This window comes from Odontesthes bonariensis, chromosome 3 (genome assembly GCF_027942865.1).
Source record: "Odontesthes bonariensis isolate fOdoBon6 chromosome 3, fOdoBon6.hap1, whole genome shotgun sequence".
Lineage (NCBI taxonomy): Eukaryota > Metazoa > Chordata > Actinopteri > Atheriniformes > Atherinopsidae > Odontesthes > Odontesthes bonariensis.
This window is the reverse complement of record NC_134508.1, coordinates 37,660,748-37,677,675: the sequence shown is the minus strand read 5'-3', so window position 1 is coordinate 37,677,675 and position 16,928 is coordinate 37,660,748. Positions and strand designations below refer to the sequence as shown.

The window sequence follows — 16,928 nt, the reverse complement described above, 5'->3', positions numbered from 1 at the left end:
AAGGATAAATCACATACAAAAATAATTACTTTGAATGTACTTTGCAGATGAATGAGCCACAAAAAGCCTCTCGTAAAAAAATAACGTTCAAATCCTTTGTTTTTGATGTTGGAGATCTTTTTTTCCGACACTAAAATAAATATTTATGCTATGTGGTGATTCTGGAAGTTGTTTCCATGGCTGGTAAATACTGCTTAACATAAGCTGAAGCTTTTACAAAAACTAGAACCTGGCTGCAAACAGCCAAACTGCAAACAACAGTACCTGTTTTGACAATCCTTTGCCACTGTGCTGTCTTCATAGATTTTGAGCATTGTTTCTGTGCGGTCATCAAGGTGCTCTTTAGGCTCCTGAAACCTAAAAGAATTTTCAGTAAATACATCATCAAAAGACTAAAACTGCTATGTTTTCGTCCATATCTCTGTTTAATGGTTTAGTCTCATATTTTACTGCAGCCATCAAAATAAATCTACAGAGCAGAGGGTGAACATTTCTTATTTTCTGTTTTTATATAAGTCATAGATGTGAATTTTGTATTGTGGCAATTATGTTATATTTCAGGAGCCATTAAACGGACAGACCGCACCCACACAGTAATAATGACTGGATGACAATTAAGTTGCCTCCTTTAAAGGACTGTGCAACAAGAGAGGTTACTGCAAATGAAAGCATGTCCCTTCCAAGACTGAAAAACAATTAACAACATATCCTAAGCTGGGTTTGTGAACTTCCTATATGAATGTAAAAAAAAAAGATAATGTTGAAATCAGTTTCCTGTGTTTGGCTGCATTGTCTTTGTCTTTCTTTCTTTTCTTTTCAAACGAGTCCCCCTGAATTCGGCTTGATCCGATTTTATTTTTTCAAATGAATATGACATGCCATGCTATTTGGGAACTATTTCTGCTGCATTTTGATGCAGGAAAGAGTGTGTGGGACTGAGCTGAAATAGATGGATTCACAAGAAACCACAGTGCCAACATCCATGATCATAAAGACACTCTACAGTGAGCACAGAGGTGAAGCAAACTTTAGTCCAGTGTTCACTTTTACAGAAAAGCAAAGCCACACTGAAAGTCAGAGAAAGCTGACCATTTTTTAAAAGGTATATAAAAATCGAACCTTTTGGAGGACATATATAAATGTGTTTTTCTTTGATTTTCTTTATCCATTTCATTACTGTACACCCTGTCAACTCGTGATTTATGAAAGCTACAGAGGGAATGAATTATGGAAATAAAGTTTGGGAATACCACACCTGGGCTCAAGCCTCTCTTTGACCTTGGTAATAGACAGGATGTAGGGGCTGATCTGTCTGGTGATTGTGGTTAGATACGAGTTCTCCTGCTTCAGCTGCATAAGGTCATGAAGCTGGGCTACAGTCGGTAAGCAAAGACAATTATGTTGCACAAAAAATGAGCGACAAATGTGCACCTGTGTTGTCAATGTTGAAGACAAACCTTCATAGATTTCCTGCTCGTTGGTGACCCTCTGAAAAGTCTCATCCCAAATCTGTGAAGAATACATACTCAATGAGCTGATTTACTTGAGGTACAACTCCAATTCCAAAAAGGTTCAGTCTGTGTAAAATGTCAATAAAAACTGCAATGATTTGTAAATCTCATAGTAAATCTCAAATCCTCCCAATATTTATCGCAATAGAAAATAGAGAGCATAAAAAAAAGATTTCAAAATTTTTACTATTTCATGAAAAATATTCTCATCGAGCTTTTGATGGCAGCAACGTGTCTCAAAAAATTTGGAACAGTGGCAACAAAAAGCTGGAAATGTAATTGATACTAAAAAGAAACAGATGAGGGAACATGTTGCAACTAATACGGTTAATTAGCAACAGGTTAGCATCATGATGGGGTATAAAAACAACACCTTCAAGAGGCAGAGTCTCTCAGAGGTAAGCTGCATCTACAACTTGTAGAACAATTTCAGAATAGTGTTCCTCATTGTAATAGTGATGAGATTTTGAATATTCCATCATCTACAGTTCATAATGTCATGAACAGATTTGGTGAATCTGGAGACATCTCTGTGTGCAAGAGACAAGGCCAAACATCAATACTAGGCCCTCAGGCGGCACTGCATTACAAACAGACATTATTCTGTTATAGAAATCACTGCATTGGCTCAGAAACACTTCCAGAAGTCATTATTAAGTAGGTTTTAAAACAACATGTCAGCCCATTCAGGCAACGTCTTTTTCAGGGAAGTCCTCGCTAATTTCAGCAGCAAAATGCTAAACCACATATTGCATCTATCACAACAGCATGCCTTTGTAGAAGAGTCCAGGTGCTGGACCGGTCTGTCTGCAGTCCAGACCTTTCACCAACTGAAAACAATTTCTGCATCATGACATGCAAAATACAGCTAAGACGACATAGAACTGTTGAGGAGAGACGAGAATGGGACAACATTCATCTCCCATAGATCCAGCAGCTGGTCTCCTCAGTTCCCTAATTTTTAAAGGCTGTTGTTAAAAGAGGAGAATAAGCTACACAGTGGTCTTGCATGGGCATTTCCCAAACATGAATATGCCCCAATTCTTTTGAGAAGTGTTGCTGCCTTTAAATTTAAGATAAGCTATCATGAAATAGTAAAAGGTCTAATTTTCAACATTCGAGTTTTAATTTGTTCTATTGTGAATGAGAATTCTACTTTATGTGATCTGCAAATGATTAAAACATTTTTTTTTGTTACATTTTACAAATTGTCCAACAGCAATCAGTTGACTCAAGACATTTTTCCACTTTTCTTCCTTTTGTCTGCATTCATTCTAAACTGGCTCATCAGCAGAGGTATCAATCAATCCAAAATGAATGTCAGAACATTTTGAAGGAATTGCCCGACAGATGAAGGTTCACAGTAAAGGTCAGACATCACCTGACACACCTCTTCAAACATGACTCTCATAGTTTCCACAGTGGAGTACTGAGCAGCTATCTGACTGTCAATGTGCAGCGATCTGTCCAGGATATCTCCCATTTTGTCTGTATTGATGATGGAATGGTGTTTGGTCAGATCCCTGTGCAGCTCCTGGACCTGGTCCTTCAGATTCTGAATCTCTGTCTGGAGAGTCTATAATAACACACACACACACACACACATACATATATATATATATATATATATAAGACATTTCCTTAAAGGTGATGGATGTACAGATGTCCGATGTAGTGCATCTGAGCATGAAAACGTTGTTTCTCTTAAGAGGAATTCACAGAAAAAGAAGCAGCAACAGCTGTTTTAATACAACCAAAGTCAGGCAACTTATTTAAGATATTTATTTATATTACAAAATATTTCCGAATGAAGAGTTCTACCAATAAATGACATTCCCTCTCTTCAGCTGACTCAAAAATCACAAAAAAAGTCTGTATACCTGCTGTAAGATGATGGTTAGGGATGGGTATTATTACGACCTTAACGTTACGTCAACAACAACTAAGAACATACTAAACATTGTTTTGTTTTCTCATATACAAAGATATTATATCCCAACATGTCTCAGAGGAAAACTGAATGTAATTTTTTTCTTTGACACTCTGTCTGCTGTACAGTATTAATAGCTATGTTCAATATAGGATTTTCTTTTGCAGGTATTCACAGGCTACAGGCAAATGGAGTGTAGCACGTGTGGCAGTGGACATTGGTAGTGCAGACTCTAGTGAAGTGTCATCACACTGGTGGATATTTGGCTTTGTCTGCCACCATTATTCCAGAAGGAACAATCTATGTGTCTCAATGTGAGCCTGAGAACTGCATCCATCTTTCAGTCACAAACTAAGACAAAGAAATTGTGAAAATGATTAAATTAGAAATGTTGGATTGTTGAGTAGCAATAATAAATAGATGCATTCTCTTAATTTGTTGAGTGCCTAAGGCAGATATCATAATGTCAAAGCACTCTTCTTCGGTCCTTAAATGTTGCCTCAGGGGCCTTTAATAGTGAGTTTCAGTAACCATCTCTTTTGTCCACTTTTTCTCAATGTTTTTAGCGCAGCTCCCTTTTGTACTATAATAACTGCAGCTAAACAATTCCTCTAACAGTATTTAGAGTATCAGTTTTACACTTGAACTTGGAATAACGGTCGAAAATTCCTCTGCACAGATCAGCTTTAGCTTTTGGATTTTGGTGGCTCTCCTCACATGAATTGCACACTTCAGGTCTTTCTACAATATTTCTGTTGGACTAAAGCAAAGACTTAAACCTGGCCATTGAAATCATCAAATTTTTCCTCTTATTTGAATATTATTTCCTAACTATTCTTTTGTAAATTGACTTGTGCACTTAAGCTCATTGTCTTCTAAGATAATTCACTTTCTCTGATGATTTCGTTCATGGACAGATATCCTGACATTCCCCTTCAAACATTATTGGTATAATTCAGAATTCATAGTTCCTGTCACACCGCGGTGAGGTCAAGTGGGTTTTTGTCTCGTCTCATGTCATGTTTCGTCATTTCCTGTTTTATTTTGAAAGGTTAACTCTCCTCTTGTTTCAGGTCACTTGCTCTTCCTCTTGTGCTCCAGTCTGATTGTCTTATGAATGATTCCACCTGTTCCCTGTTATCCCGGTGTGCATAAGAGTCTGCGTCTCCCCCCGTCTTGTGCCAGTGTGTTGTATCTGTCCGATTGATGTGCATCACTCTCGCCTTTGGTCCAAGCCTGACCATAGCCACGTTTTCAAGTTTTGCCTTTTGGTATTTTTCCTCTTCAAGAGAGATTTTTGTTTGTTTGATAAAGTTTAATAAATAAGTCCTGTTAGAGTAACAGTGATAGTTTATTTTTATAGCATTCTTGTTTTTCCTCCTAGTTGGAGTGACTTCTGTTTGTAAATTTTTCATAGTGTAGTTCCTCCGTTTTTTAGGAGAGGTGATTTGTTTTTTCCTCCGTAGCAGGAGTGACTTTTAAAGATAAAGTTTAATAGATCCTTTGTTTGTTCCTCCGTATAGTGGAGTGATTTTGATTTCTTTGATAAATTTTCATAGATATACTTCTCCATTTTTGGAGAAGTGTATAACTATATATATATAATTCCATAGCCTGATTTGTTTCTCTCTCTGAAGGGAACTTGTTAGCTTCTGCTCTCGCAATAAAAGCTTTGGATATTACATCTCCTGCTCCTGCGTCCTCCATTCCCTGGGTGTGACAGTTCCATCAATGATGGGAAGCTTTCCTGGCCCTGCTCTAACAAAACAGGCTCCAAGCATGACACCATCACCGCCATGTTTTAAAGATGGCAATTTTCCTGTTTCTAATCTTGATACTTCTCAATAAAATAAAAAATTCAGTTTTGGTTTAATCTGTTTATAACATCAGTTTGGTATTTAAACTAATTCCTCCAGTCCTATAATAAAAGGACCAAAGGACAACTCTTGTAAATTGACAAACAGAAAAAAGAAGTAAATGTTATTAACAACAACAAATGCAAAGAAATTAGTGAAATGATAAAAAACAGCTATCCTATATTAATTTATTTATTTTACATGACCTGGGCTGTCTACTTTTGGGACTTTGGGTGACACCCATGACTCACCCTGTAGGTATTCTCATAGTTGCGGCAGTGCTCCGTGAAGGGTGTTTCCCTGCCTTCAGCCAGGAGGACCTTAGTGCAGATGTTACGATGAGATGTGGGCCTTCGCCCAAACATTGAGCCTAGGGGCATCTCACTGAGAGATGGGGAGCGGCAGGTTACGGAAAGAGGGGACTGGAGCCTGAAGGAAGGGGATAATGGTTACGACTGAGTCTCTCGTCTCTTTCAGACATTTATCTTTATCATTTACTTTAACCCACTCTCACTCTGTTAAAAAATAAGAAAAGATAGGTGTCAGACAACCTTTTTGCCAAGGCCATGAAAGCCAGATTGTGACAATGACATTACCTGATAACACATGTGTTCATTTATCTTTTTCACGTGTCTAAAGCTAATCAGGAGGCCTGCTTAGAGCAGTCACAGGTGTCTCAGGTTTAATGCTGTTTAATGGTATACTCATGATGAACAATATTCAAATTCTTATGAAGATTTTATGCCCCTGGTTTCAACAAAATATCAACATATATTTAAATACATAATTTCTATTTGGACATCGCCTTTAGGATGTGAAAAATATACTGAAATATTTAGATAAATTAAACACCCAGAAGGCCGGAAGAGAAGACAGAAGCAGTGCAACCAGAAATTGTGGGAAAACATGTCTCAGAATGTATTTCTATATTCATTTATTTATTTTTGCAACATCAGGCATTAAGGCTTAATATAATAAAAGTTAAAACCCTGCTATGTGTTCAGGCACCATGTTGGCTATCACACATTCAGGAGGTAACCTAAGGTGAGCTAAATTACTATTTTGTTCATGACATTTTATCACTATCATCTACCCCTCATACCCTGTAATACTCAGAAAGCTGTTCTACAGTAGTGGCTCCATCTAACATTTCCAGACAACTTTCTTCTGAGCATCCACACTGTATCCCAACACAGCCAGCTGAAGACTTTGACAGTACTAAAGCAGCATCAGTTACATTAAAGAACATGCCTGGAGCACTTCACTTATCCTCTGCTCTGTGAAATCATGACAAAAATTGGACCAGCCAGCTGGCTGTCCACCAGGCTGGTTTGCATCTTGCATTAGCGCCTGTGGGGAAGATGCTTTCAGACACCCACCGAGGATGCACCAGACACAAATAACAGGCAGCAGGGTGCTATTTGGAACTGTCATATGCTAATTAAAAGCCATTTTCTTGTCTGTCTATGAACTGAAGTATGAAAGGAAATTTTGTGAAGTCAAACACCTTGTGTGACCACTGTCATCTTACAGTGATAAAAGCTTCAATAGAAATTAATTTAAAAAAAGTGCTGAAAGCCAGGCCAAGACTCTACCTCTGATCCGATTCACTTCACAAAACAAATAAGATAAATCTCCACTATAATCCTCAGCTTTTGTATAATATCCAGCAGGATAGGATAAATGTATTTTGAGATTATTTCTCTTCTCATAATCATCAAAACCGCAATCTCCAATAAATAATAAACATACATTTACCTGGGATCTGGTCGGCATTTATTCCCTCTGCCTTACTGTTTAGAATTGATGCAGCAGCAGAGCTGTTTAAAACATTATTTCCTTTCCACTGTGTCGCAAACAGCCTCTGTCCTGATGGCAGTGATGCCAATTAAAGACTTTGCCCCTGCTATAACAGTGACATCAGTGGGCAGGAACAAAGGGCCCAACCAACTTCTGTGTGCCAACTTACTGCTGAATCCTAGAGAGTTCTGTGAAATTACGATAAAAATAGTGCCAGGAGGATGGACATCATTCCCTGCCCACTTTGCGTCTTGCTCTGACAGGGTGTTAAACATGTTGGAAAGAAGGGCTGTCAGTGCGCTGGCATTAGTTAGTGGCTTTACGGACCTGTGAATAGTTGGGAGACACTGATGTGGAAAAATATTGGTCTGGGGAGTTTGTGTGTGTGAAGCACTGAAAATTTGGCACAACGAAAATTGCAAAAATGTTACAAAAATGTTGATTTGATTCATTTTAGAATGAAACTTTCAACCTAAAAGACTTAACAGTATGTTGTGAAGGCACCGAAAATGTCAGACTTGACTTGAACAAAACTGAAAATAATTTTGATTCAGGAACTATGACCACATGGAGTCACTCGTCCATTCATCACCTGAGCGTTATCTGGCCACAGCAGCACCAGAGCTTTCTAAATCGGGATGGCCTGCTTCCCCTGCAGGCCCCCTCGCAACAAGGTGAATTATGTAAACATATCAGGGTACAGAGCACACAGACAGACAGAATAACTGACATTGCAGGATTCAGCATGGCGCCTCCTTTCCTCTCCATCTGCGCTTGCAAACCATTTGGGGATTTTGAGTTTGGATGCTTAACAAGTGTGAAATGTTCTGCCCAGACTTTTGGTTTTCTTGGAAGAATCCAAAAGATGCCGCTGACACATTCAGGCAGCAAAAGCACATTGACGATCAAAAACCCGGTGGAAGAAATGATTTATTGATTGCACTCACTCAGCACTCAGCAGGGGCAGAGGTGCAAAGATAAATGATCTTACCTTGTTACAATACTTGTGGAACCAGTGACAGAGGGAGGGCGTCGTGGTCCAATTTGTAGGAGAGGCTCAAGACAACGAGCAAACTCGCTTCTATACTCTGTGTTAATCTGATAAAGATAGTCATTTAGTCTCGTACCAACTCACAATGAATATTCATCATCAAAAAGTACAACAAATTAAATACTGAAAGTTACAGAAATAGCAGCATTTTTAAACACTTCCTAAATATTTATTTCTGATGCAGATTGTAAATTTCTGTAAATTCAAACTGTAGAGTAGCAAAGTTTTAGTTCAGTCTAGATATATATATATATATATATTTTTTTTTTTTTCAAAGGTTTTATTGGGTCTAGTGGCCAGAAATTGGTGGCTGTTTCAACAGGAAATGGGGCACAGAGAGAGAGGGGAAGACATGCAGCAAAGGGCCACAGGCTGAACTCGAACCCGGGACGGCTGTGACGCGGCAAAGAGCCAAAGGGCCTGTACATGGGTCGTCTGCCACTGGAAGACCGGGTGCATCATGACAGGGAGCAACATCGTCAAAACAGTGAATTACCTCAACACTGTGGTTTGAATATTGCATGTCATGGGGCACAGATGCTTTCCTGCTGGTGGTCCAAAACTTCAACCATAATATGTTGGGATCTATTCTAAACCCTAGTTTATCATCTAAACTTCATGTTTCTTATTTCCACTTTTCTGTAATCACACATGATGACTGAAATTTAGAGTAGCCACAAACATTTGATTATTAACTGTATTTCAAAGGAAAAATCATTACTTTTATAATCATAACAAATTAAATTCAACCAAATTTTTTAAACTGGCCTTGGAACAGTAGACCAGCTCTATACCCTCGGCAGGATCCTGGAGGGTGCATGGGAATTCGCCCAACACGTGTTTTGTGAACTTGGAGAAGGCGTTCGACCGTGTCCCTCGGGGACTCTTGTGGGGGGTGCTCCGGGAGTATGGAGTGCCGGACTCCTTGATATGGGCTGTTCGGTCTCTGTATGACCGGTGTCAGAGTTTGGTCCGCATTGCCGGCAGTAAGTCGGACATGTTTCCTGTGAGGGTTGGACTCCGTCAGGGCTGCCCTTTGTCACCGATTCTGTTCATAATTTTTATGGACAGAATTTCTAGGCGCAGCCAGGGCGTTGAGGGGGTCCGTTTTGGCGACCTCAGAATCGGGTCTCTGCTCTTTGCGGACGATTTGGTTCTGTTGGCGTCGTCGGGCCGTGACCTTCAGCTCTCACTGGAGCGGTTCGCAGCCGAGTATGAAGCGGCTGGGATGAGAATCAGCATCTCCAAATCCGAGACCATGGTCTTCGGCCGGAAAAGGGTTGAATGCCCTCTCCGGGTCGGGAATGAGATCCTTCCACAACTGGAGGAGTTCAAGTATCTCGGGGTCTTGTTCACGAGTGAGGGACGAATGGAACAGGAGATTGACAGACGGATTGGTGCGGCGTCTGCAGTGATGCGGGCTCTGCACCGGCCCGTCGTGGTGAAGAAGGAGCTGAGCCAGAAGGCGAAGCTCTCGATTTACCGGTCAATCTACGTTCCTACCCTCACCTATGGTCACGAGCTGTGGGTAGTGACCGAAAGAATGAGATCGCGAATACAAGCGGCCGAAATGAGTTTCCTCCGCAGGGTGTCTGGGCTCTCCCTTAGAGATAGGGTGAGAAGCTGGGTCATCCGGGAGGGGCTCGGAGTAGAACCGCTGCTCCTCCGCATCGAGAGGAGTCAGATGAGGTGGCTCTGGTGAGAATGCCTCCTGGACGCCTCCCCGGTGAGGTGTTCCGGGCCCGTCCCACTGGGAGGAGGCCCCGGGGAAGACCCAGGACACGTTGGAGAGACTATGTTTCTCGGCTGGCCTGGGAACAATAAATAAAGTATTTTTGAATTTGAATTTGAATTGAATTGAACGCCTCAGGGTCCCCCCAGAAGAGCTGGAGGAAGTGGCCAGGGACAAGGACGTCTGGGTTTCTCTGCTCAAGCTGCTGCCCCCGCGACCCGACCCCCGGAGGAAGATGATGGATGGATGGATGGAAATTTTTGAAACAGCAAATTATTAGTTTCCATTAAAAAAACATAAAGTGAAAATTAACCTTAGTTTTTACTGACAAGATGAAAGTGTTTTAGTCGTGTTTTCTGTTTAGTCTGTATTGTTGATGTGAAGTCATCATAGTGTTTCTACTAATGGCTCAGCCTCAGGGTTTCCAGGAGCCTCTTTTGATAACTGCTGTTGCTCTGCATAAAAGGTTAAAATCCATCCATTTTCTGTACTCGATTAATCCAATTCAGGGTCGTGGGGGGATGGAGCCTATACCAGCTGTCATTGGGCGACGTCGCCGCACCGAGGACTGTAGCCTCTGTACATGGGGCGGCTGCTCAACCACACTACGCCACCGACCGCCTCGTGCTATACAAATCTAATTTAATCTTGGTAATATAACATTAATTACTACCATAATTTGTGTATCCTTTCATTTAGTGTGGATCCTCTGCACTTTGACCCAGTTTGATCTGCTTTTTGGATGTATTTTAATGCGTGACAGCAATCTGTCCAGGAGCAAAAGATGAAATATAAATTGTCGCTCCATTACTACAAAAAATGGTTTGGAGCAGGGAAGGAAAACAGTTAAACTGCTTTGAAAAGGAGCATCTAATCGGTTCAGTGGACTGCATTCTAAATGTGTCCTTATCCAGCTCTGCACAAATGCTGCTGCTGTACTCACTTTGCTGCTCTGCACTGGTCGCAGTCGATGAGGAAGCTTGACAATCCTCTTCAGTCTCTCCATGAGTTGCTGCGTAAGCAAGAATATTTGGGTGTGATTCAGTGACCTGCTTCACCTTACTGACACATTATGGACAGCCTCAATTTAGAAACCAATTCTATCCTGCAATTACAGAAACTTTTCTCTTGCCAAGAAAAAACTTCTACAGAAATACTGAACTCTGTGTACATGGTTGTTTGGAGGGGAATCAAATGCATATATCGTAAGACCTCAATGTTTGTAATCTTTCAGTCAGTTCACTTACTTTTACTTTGTCCAAGCAGTCACGTAAAGTATTTTCTGTTATTAATACTTCTTACCTGTTCATTCCATCTTAACAGTGTCCTTACACATTAATATTTTAAGAAATACTAATGCAATACAATAATGATAATTACAGTTCATGGTTTATGTTGCTGTACTCACGTAGCCCATGTCCAAAAACTCGTACTTATTGGCTGAGCTGAGGAAGGCTGAGCAGGTGACAAGGTGGACCTAAAGACATCAGAAGTCAAATGTCAGGTTCAGACAAAGCAGCAACTTCCTGGGCTGAAAAATGAAGCCATCCCTGAAGGGCCAAAAACTGCACAATCTTGAAAAGGCACTTGAGACTGCCTTCAATAGTGAGTCAGTCCCGCTGACATCACATCTGACCACTGACCATCATAGACAATCTGACAGCCTGGTATGAAAAACCCAGTTTTGGCCTCTGTAGCGTTCACTCCTTGTTGTGACTGTATAGAGGGACATTTCTATCTAAATCACAAGTTTAAATTCAAATAAAGTCCCCATGGAATGGCTTGCACAGTGCTATTTACACTCTGCATATTTAAAGATTTCCTGTTTAGACAGAGAATGGAGAAATTGATTGAAGTGGTTAGTTGCCATTTGACTGATCAGGCACTGGCCTTTTTTTTTTTTCATTGAAAGAAAACTGACAGGTCCCTAAGTGAAAAGCAAATCACATGCATTTCTAAATGGTCTTCCTGAACATGACAAATTCAAAGATACGATTAAAGATAAGGGAAAGGCTTCTCTGATTGACAGTTAAGTAAACCGAGACTGACAAACTCAAGACTTCTAAAGAGGAGTCCATAAAGTCGAGTAAAAGTACAACATAAAATTCAAACAAACTGGATGAAATATAAGACATTTACATACTCCAGACATCTCACAGCTAGAGATCAGATATAGCTTTGACATAATATAAAACAGAGGTTTTCAAAGTGTTAGGCATGCCTTCTCAGGGGGGTGCAAAACAGTTTGGGGGAGGCTCAGTGAATGAAGGTGAAGAAATATTAGTGTCATTATCAAAAGAATTACTAACTCTTTGAGATGTGGTTGAGGAGCTCAGAAACATTAGTTCTATCTGAGTTTCTTTCACAAAGGCAGAAACTAACAGATACCTTAGGACAGCCCTTGAATGTATTTAATTTAGTCTCCATATTTCAGATATTTATACAGGGTTGTCTTGGCTCACTTTCAGAGTATGTATGGGAATAAGCAACATAATAATGATCCTATGTGCATCCATGAATTAAGCAGAGCTACATAAAAGATGGAGTGTTTGGTGTTTTTTTTTTCCAAACTTAATCTCAGGGGAGGCTTACTGTCTCTGACTTTGAAAACCTCTGATATAAAACATATGATAAGCATATAAAATACAACACCTACACAACAAACCACATCACTAATCCCACACATCACCAAATTGCATATTTAGTCATTAAATCTAAACACAATTCTTGAATGTGATTTACATACTGGTTCAGAAGTATTTGTACATTTTTCCCAGTAATGTTATTTAATTTCACTAAAATGTAATGTATTCTATATTGTTTATATAGTTCGAACTGACTGGAATTGTTCATTATGAGGATTAGTTATCATCTGCTCTTCACCTGTAGCGTTGGTAGGAGGGCGGTTAGGTGTGACAGTTGTTCCTTTAATGCTTTCTCCTTCTCTTCATGTTGACTGCAAACACACACACAAACACATATGTAAGACAACACCTTCACATTAATGCCTGACACAATACACAAAGGATTCAGCTCAGTAGGTGCAACCACAAACAACGTACTCAGTATTTCCAGAAGCTAATCTATCTGTCTTCTCTTGTAACAAACACACAGGCGCAGACGCAGGGACAGACACACAAAGCACGACATAAATAGCCTTTAACATGCTTCTGGGAACCCAGCCACTGGACGCCTTCCAGGCAATAGAGAGAGCGGCTGACAGAGATGGAGGACACTGGCCACGAAAAATCTCTTAAAGATCCCACTGACTGCAACCGGATACACTCACTCACACACATACACAAAACTGCTCTCATTCAATCACGCACAGGTACACATACAGCCAACAATGAAGAAAACTTTAACTTGTCTTTAGGATTTCCTTTGGAACAGCTCACTGGAAATGGGTGTTTCAGTTTGCAAATAGAAACCAAGATGAACCCCACATTTATGTCAATAAATCTTCAAGAATGGATCCGTCATAAATATTCATTAAATTTTAATTAATGCATAGTAATTTGACCTCATGTTCTAGTCAGCTCCAAATCTTGCATGACATTAAATCAAACTTCAGTGATTATTGTAGAGATCTATTTATCATTGCTTCTGTGACTACCTATTGAATAATTCTGGAAATTGTATTGCAAAGTAATTTTGACATTTTTAACATTGTATAGCTCAGTCACTGCACAAACAAGCTGCTTCTGCAAAAGTCAGATTGTGCCAGTCACAAAGGACGAATCTTATTCTTAAAGCAGTATACTGCATTGAAAGACACTTGATTGCTTCAGATTGCATTGAGGTGTTCCCACAAAAAATTGCTATTAAATGTATTATTTGCATAATTGTAGATACTGCTGCTTTTCAGCTGGCTGGATGTTTTGCTCCTTGGACAAGTTGCAAACATTGGTTTGAAAATTGCAGTACTTCTGAATGGGGTTTTAATTCAGCGCCACATTTTGTTGAAGAGGAAATCATTCAGGAAAATGTGTTTGGTGCAGAGAGAGATTATTCCACAGCACAAAGGGTGCTATTCATCAACCCTGAGTTGACGACAATTGAATGTGGTACAATAAAAAAAAAAAGGCATCAAAGCAATTGGTGACAGCAGAATATTCACAGTATATTTCATTTTACCTCTGAGCTGCTTTCAGCAGAATTTTCTTCCTCTCTGCTAGTTTTTCCTGTCAGATAAAAAGAGAAAAAAACAGTCTTTATTATTCCTTACACTGCTGTGAAAATGGCCTTGAGGTCTCTAATACGCAATGAATTTTTTCAAATTGTGGAAAAAAAAAAGAAAGAAAAATTTCACAGCGCTCTCTCGGGTTGTTCATTATGCAGAGGTAATGGACTCTTTTCTCACAATTAGATTAACAGAGACATCCAGTGGACAAACAGTGATACTGGTGCCAGATGGAGAGCACAGCAACTGCACATGGCTGAGTACAGGAGCATTTAAATCTTATTTTGATGGGGTAGAAGACTGAGATTTGCCAACACTTTAGACTCAGTTAGTCCACATCTATGCAAAAGATTTCAACTCAATCTAAACGGGCCTGAAGTGGTAATCTCCTTAGTAAGCTGAGGGATCTTCAGAACAAAGTTCAACATCAACAACATAAATCAGCTTCTTCTTATCTATTCTGAAGATGCGATGACTTAAATCCTTCTTGTATTATAAACATTTGATGAAGTACATTTATGACCTCATCAAAAGAACTAGAAATCAGACCTTATAAAGATTGATTATAGCACACTGACTTCAAACCACAAATAGATTTTATTCATTTATTTATTTCTCTAAAAGGTATTGCGGGCTCTAGCATGTCAGGAAAGTGGGCAGAGTGGGGGATGACATGCAGCAAAGGGCCTCAGGCCTCAACTTGAAGCTTGGCTATTAAGGAACTTCAGCCTTTAATTACATGGGGCACTTGTATATTCACAGGAAGCAATAACTGAATTAGGTGTGTGGAATATGCCGATCTTCATCACATTGATGTCCTGGTGGAGTTTCGGTTGTATCTTGCGACGCGCTGCTGTTTTACAATGCAGGCTCTAAGCTGCAGAGTTGTCAGGCCTGCTTATCATGAGCAACCAGTTTGGTTGTTTCTTCAGAAAACTTGTTTTGGGGTTGCTTTCATCGATCAGGTTGCTTGTTTTTGATGCTTGAACCGACAGCACTGGCTCTGGCAGAATAGGAAGGATGCCCTTTAAAAAAACAGTAATGTTTTGAAGGATATGGATATAATGATGGCCTTAGATGGGTGTGAACATTGCAGTTGCGTAGTGAGATGTACTATGGGCGGTAGTCATGAGTTGGACTGTGCTCTGCAACATGTAAACTGTAAGATAAATGGGATATCTTATCTGCAACACCATAATTGAGATATTGTATTAACTAGATATTATAGTCAATAGTTGGAGTCCATTCCACCCATTTGTGAGAGGTTGAAATATTGTGCATTGAAATAGATTAGCATTTATGGAAGCATACATTTCACAGCATGGTTGGGGAGAAGATCAACAGTTGTCTAACCTGCAAACTGTTGAAAAGGCTGCAGATTGCACTTTCTTCTTCCTCCACATTGAAACCCACTTCCCCAATCATAGCTCTCAGCAGATGGGTTGCTTCTCCAGTTGATGTCTGCAGCTCCTTCACCACCTACAATACAGAGACTCACTGTCAGCTAAACGCCACTGTGGACTACAGCCGTGTAATGCAAGTTGAGGCTATTTGAGGTATGTACAAATATACCCTTTACAGTTAACCGACATAAAATATTGTAGTGTTGCAGAAAATTTAAACTCTGCCTTATTATAGAACATTTTGTTGATCTGAAATAACTAAATAATCTAAAATAAGACTCTTTGGTGTCCAAGCTTCCCTTTACGATAGGAAACATCACCAGCGAAATACAAGCAAAAATTTTAAACCTGTTTATAACTAAACAAATTTTGAATATGATGCTCTAATCACTGTTGATGTTTAGGTGTTTGCCTTGAATGTCACACACATGAAGACGAACAGACAGTCTCTCACCAGCACTGCCTGATCCAACATCTCACACCCCTGCACATAAGCTGTTTCAATATCAATGCAGTGAGCCCGGCTCTCCCTGTGGAAAACAAAAACATCCTATTTGTTATGAAGGAGAATTTGACAATAAAATGTTTCAAGCACATTCACTCACACTTTCATGTCTCTGAAACATTTGATGCAAAGCATAGACTTATTCTCTGTTGAGAAAAGGATGTAGGGCTCATCGTGGAGCGCTGTGGAGACAGAAATACAGTTTAACTTCAACCCCACTTGCATGAAAATGAATTAACATGCAGCCAAGGAGAGTCAAGCAGATCTTCGTGAGTAACGTGCTTGTCAAAGCATAATTCCGCTGGATTAAAATTCAGGTGGCACTTACAGCATTTCCTGTGTTTGGCTTTGGTACGTTTAGCAAGTGATACAATCTCATGTTGAGAAAACATTCTGGCCTTGTGTGTCAGATCTCTGCAGGCTGCACAGAGTGGCTGGTTACAAGTGTTACAGTAGTACATCACCTCTGTGTCCTGTACACAAAAAAAAAGAGAAAACACACAAGCAAGTAAAAAGGTGTCTACAAATTATTATTAGAATTTTTTTTTTACCATTTAAATGTTAAAAAAGTTGCATTTGATTAAAAGAAAACATCTATCTGTGATGGATCTTTATTATTTACCAATTGATAATTTAGAAAAAATAGCACTGTTTTTCCACTGGATTAACAAGGCTGACCTCCTATACCTTTCAGCATAATAACCTAATTTAGATGGTTTTAAAGATAAAACTTCAGCATTCAATTTTTGCTTGCAAATGAATTTGCATATCGGGTCAAAGTGTCAACTAGCTTCTATTTCTTCCATCAGTTCACTCCATGAATTGAACAGAGTTTAAAGTCTAGAGGCAGGCAAATAACTTTGCACTAAAAACATTTAGGTTGAACATACATAGAAATGAAATAGAAACATAAATAACCAAAGTTGCTCCCCTTTTTAATGCTCCATTTCTCTTCTA

The 16,928-nt window shown here is 39.6% G+C and overlaps 1 protein-coding gene across 2 annotated transcripts in view; it reads right to left on the bottom strand.

Moving 5' to 3' along the window:
- Positions 1–16,928, bottom strand: part of rnf207a (ring finger protein 207a) — a 29,121-nt gene that overhangs the window by 5,369 nt on the left and 6,824 nt on the right. For both annotated transcript variants that reach the window (XM_075461722.1, XM_075461721.1), the window contains 14 exons: positions 16,300–16,444; positions 16,072–16,153; positions 15,921–15,996; positions 15,417–15,542; positions 14,018–14,064; positions 12,764–12,836; positions 11,289–11,357; positions 10,824–10,892; positions 8,089–8,195; positions 5,549–5,726; positions 2,902–3,087; positions 1,458–1,509; positions 1,256–1,373; positions 265–357 (listed from right to left, as the gene is read on the bottom strand). In XM_075461722.1, the coding sequence (XP_075317837.1) occupies positions 265–357; positions 1,256–1,373; positions 1,458–1,509; positions 2,902–3,087; positions 5,549–5,726; positions 8,089–8,195; positions 10,824–10,892; positions 11,289–11,357; positions 12,764–12,836; positions 14,018–14,064; positions 15,417–15,542; positions 15,921–15,996; positions 16,072–16,153; positions 16,300–16,444 (1,421 nt within the window). The remainder of the gene's footprint in view (positions 1–264; positions 358–1,255; positions 1,374–1,457; positions 1,510–2,901; positions 3,088–5,548; positions 5,727–8,088; positions 8,196–10,823; positions 10,893–11,288; positions 11,358–12,763; positions 12,837–14,017; positions 14,065–15,416; positions 15,543–15,920; positions 15,997–16,071; positions 16,154–16,299; positions 16,445–16,928) is intronic.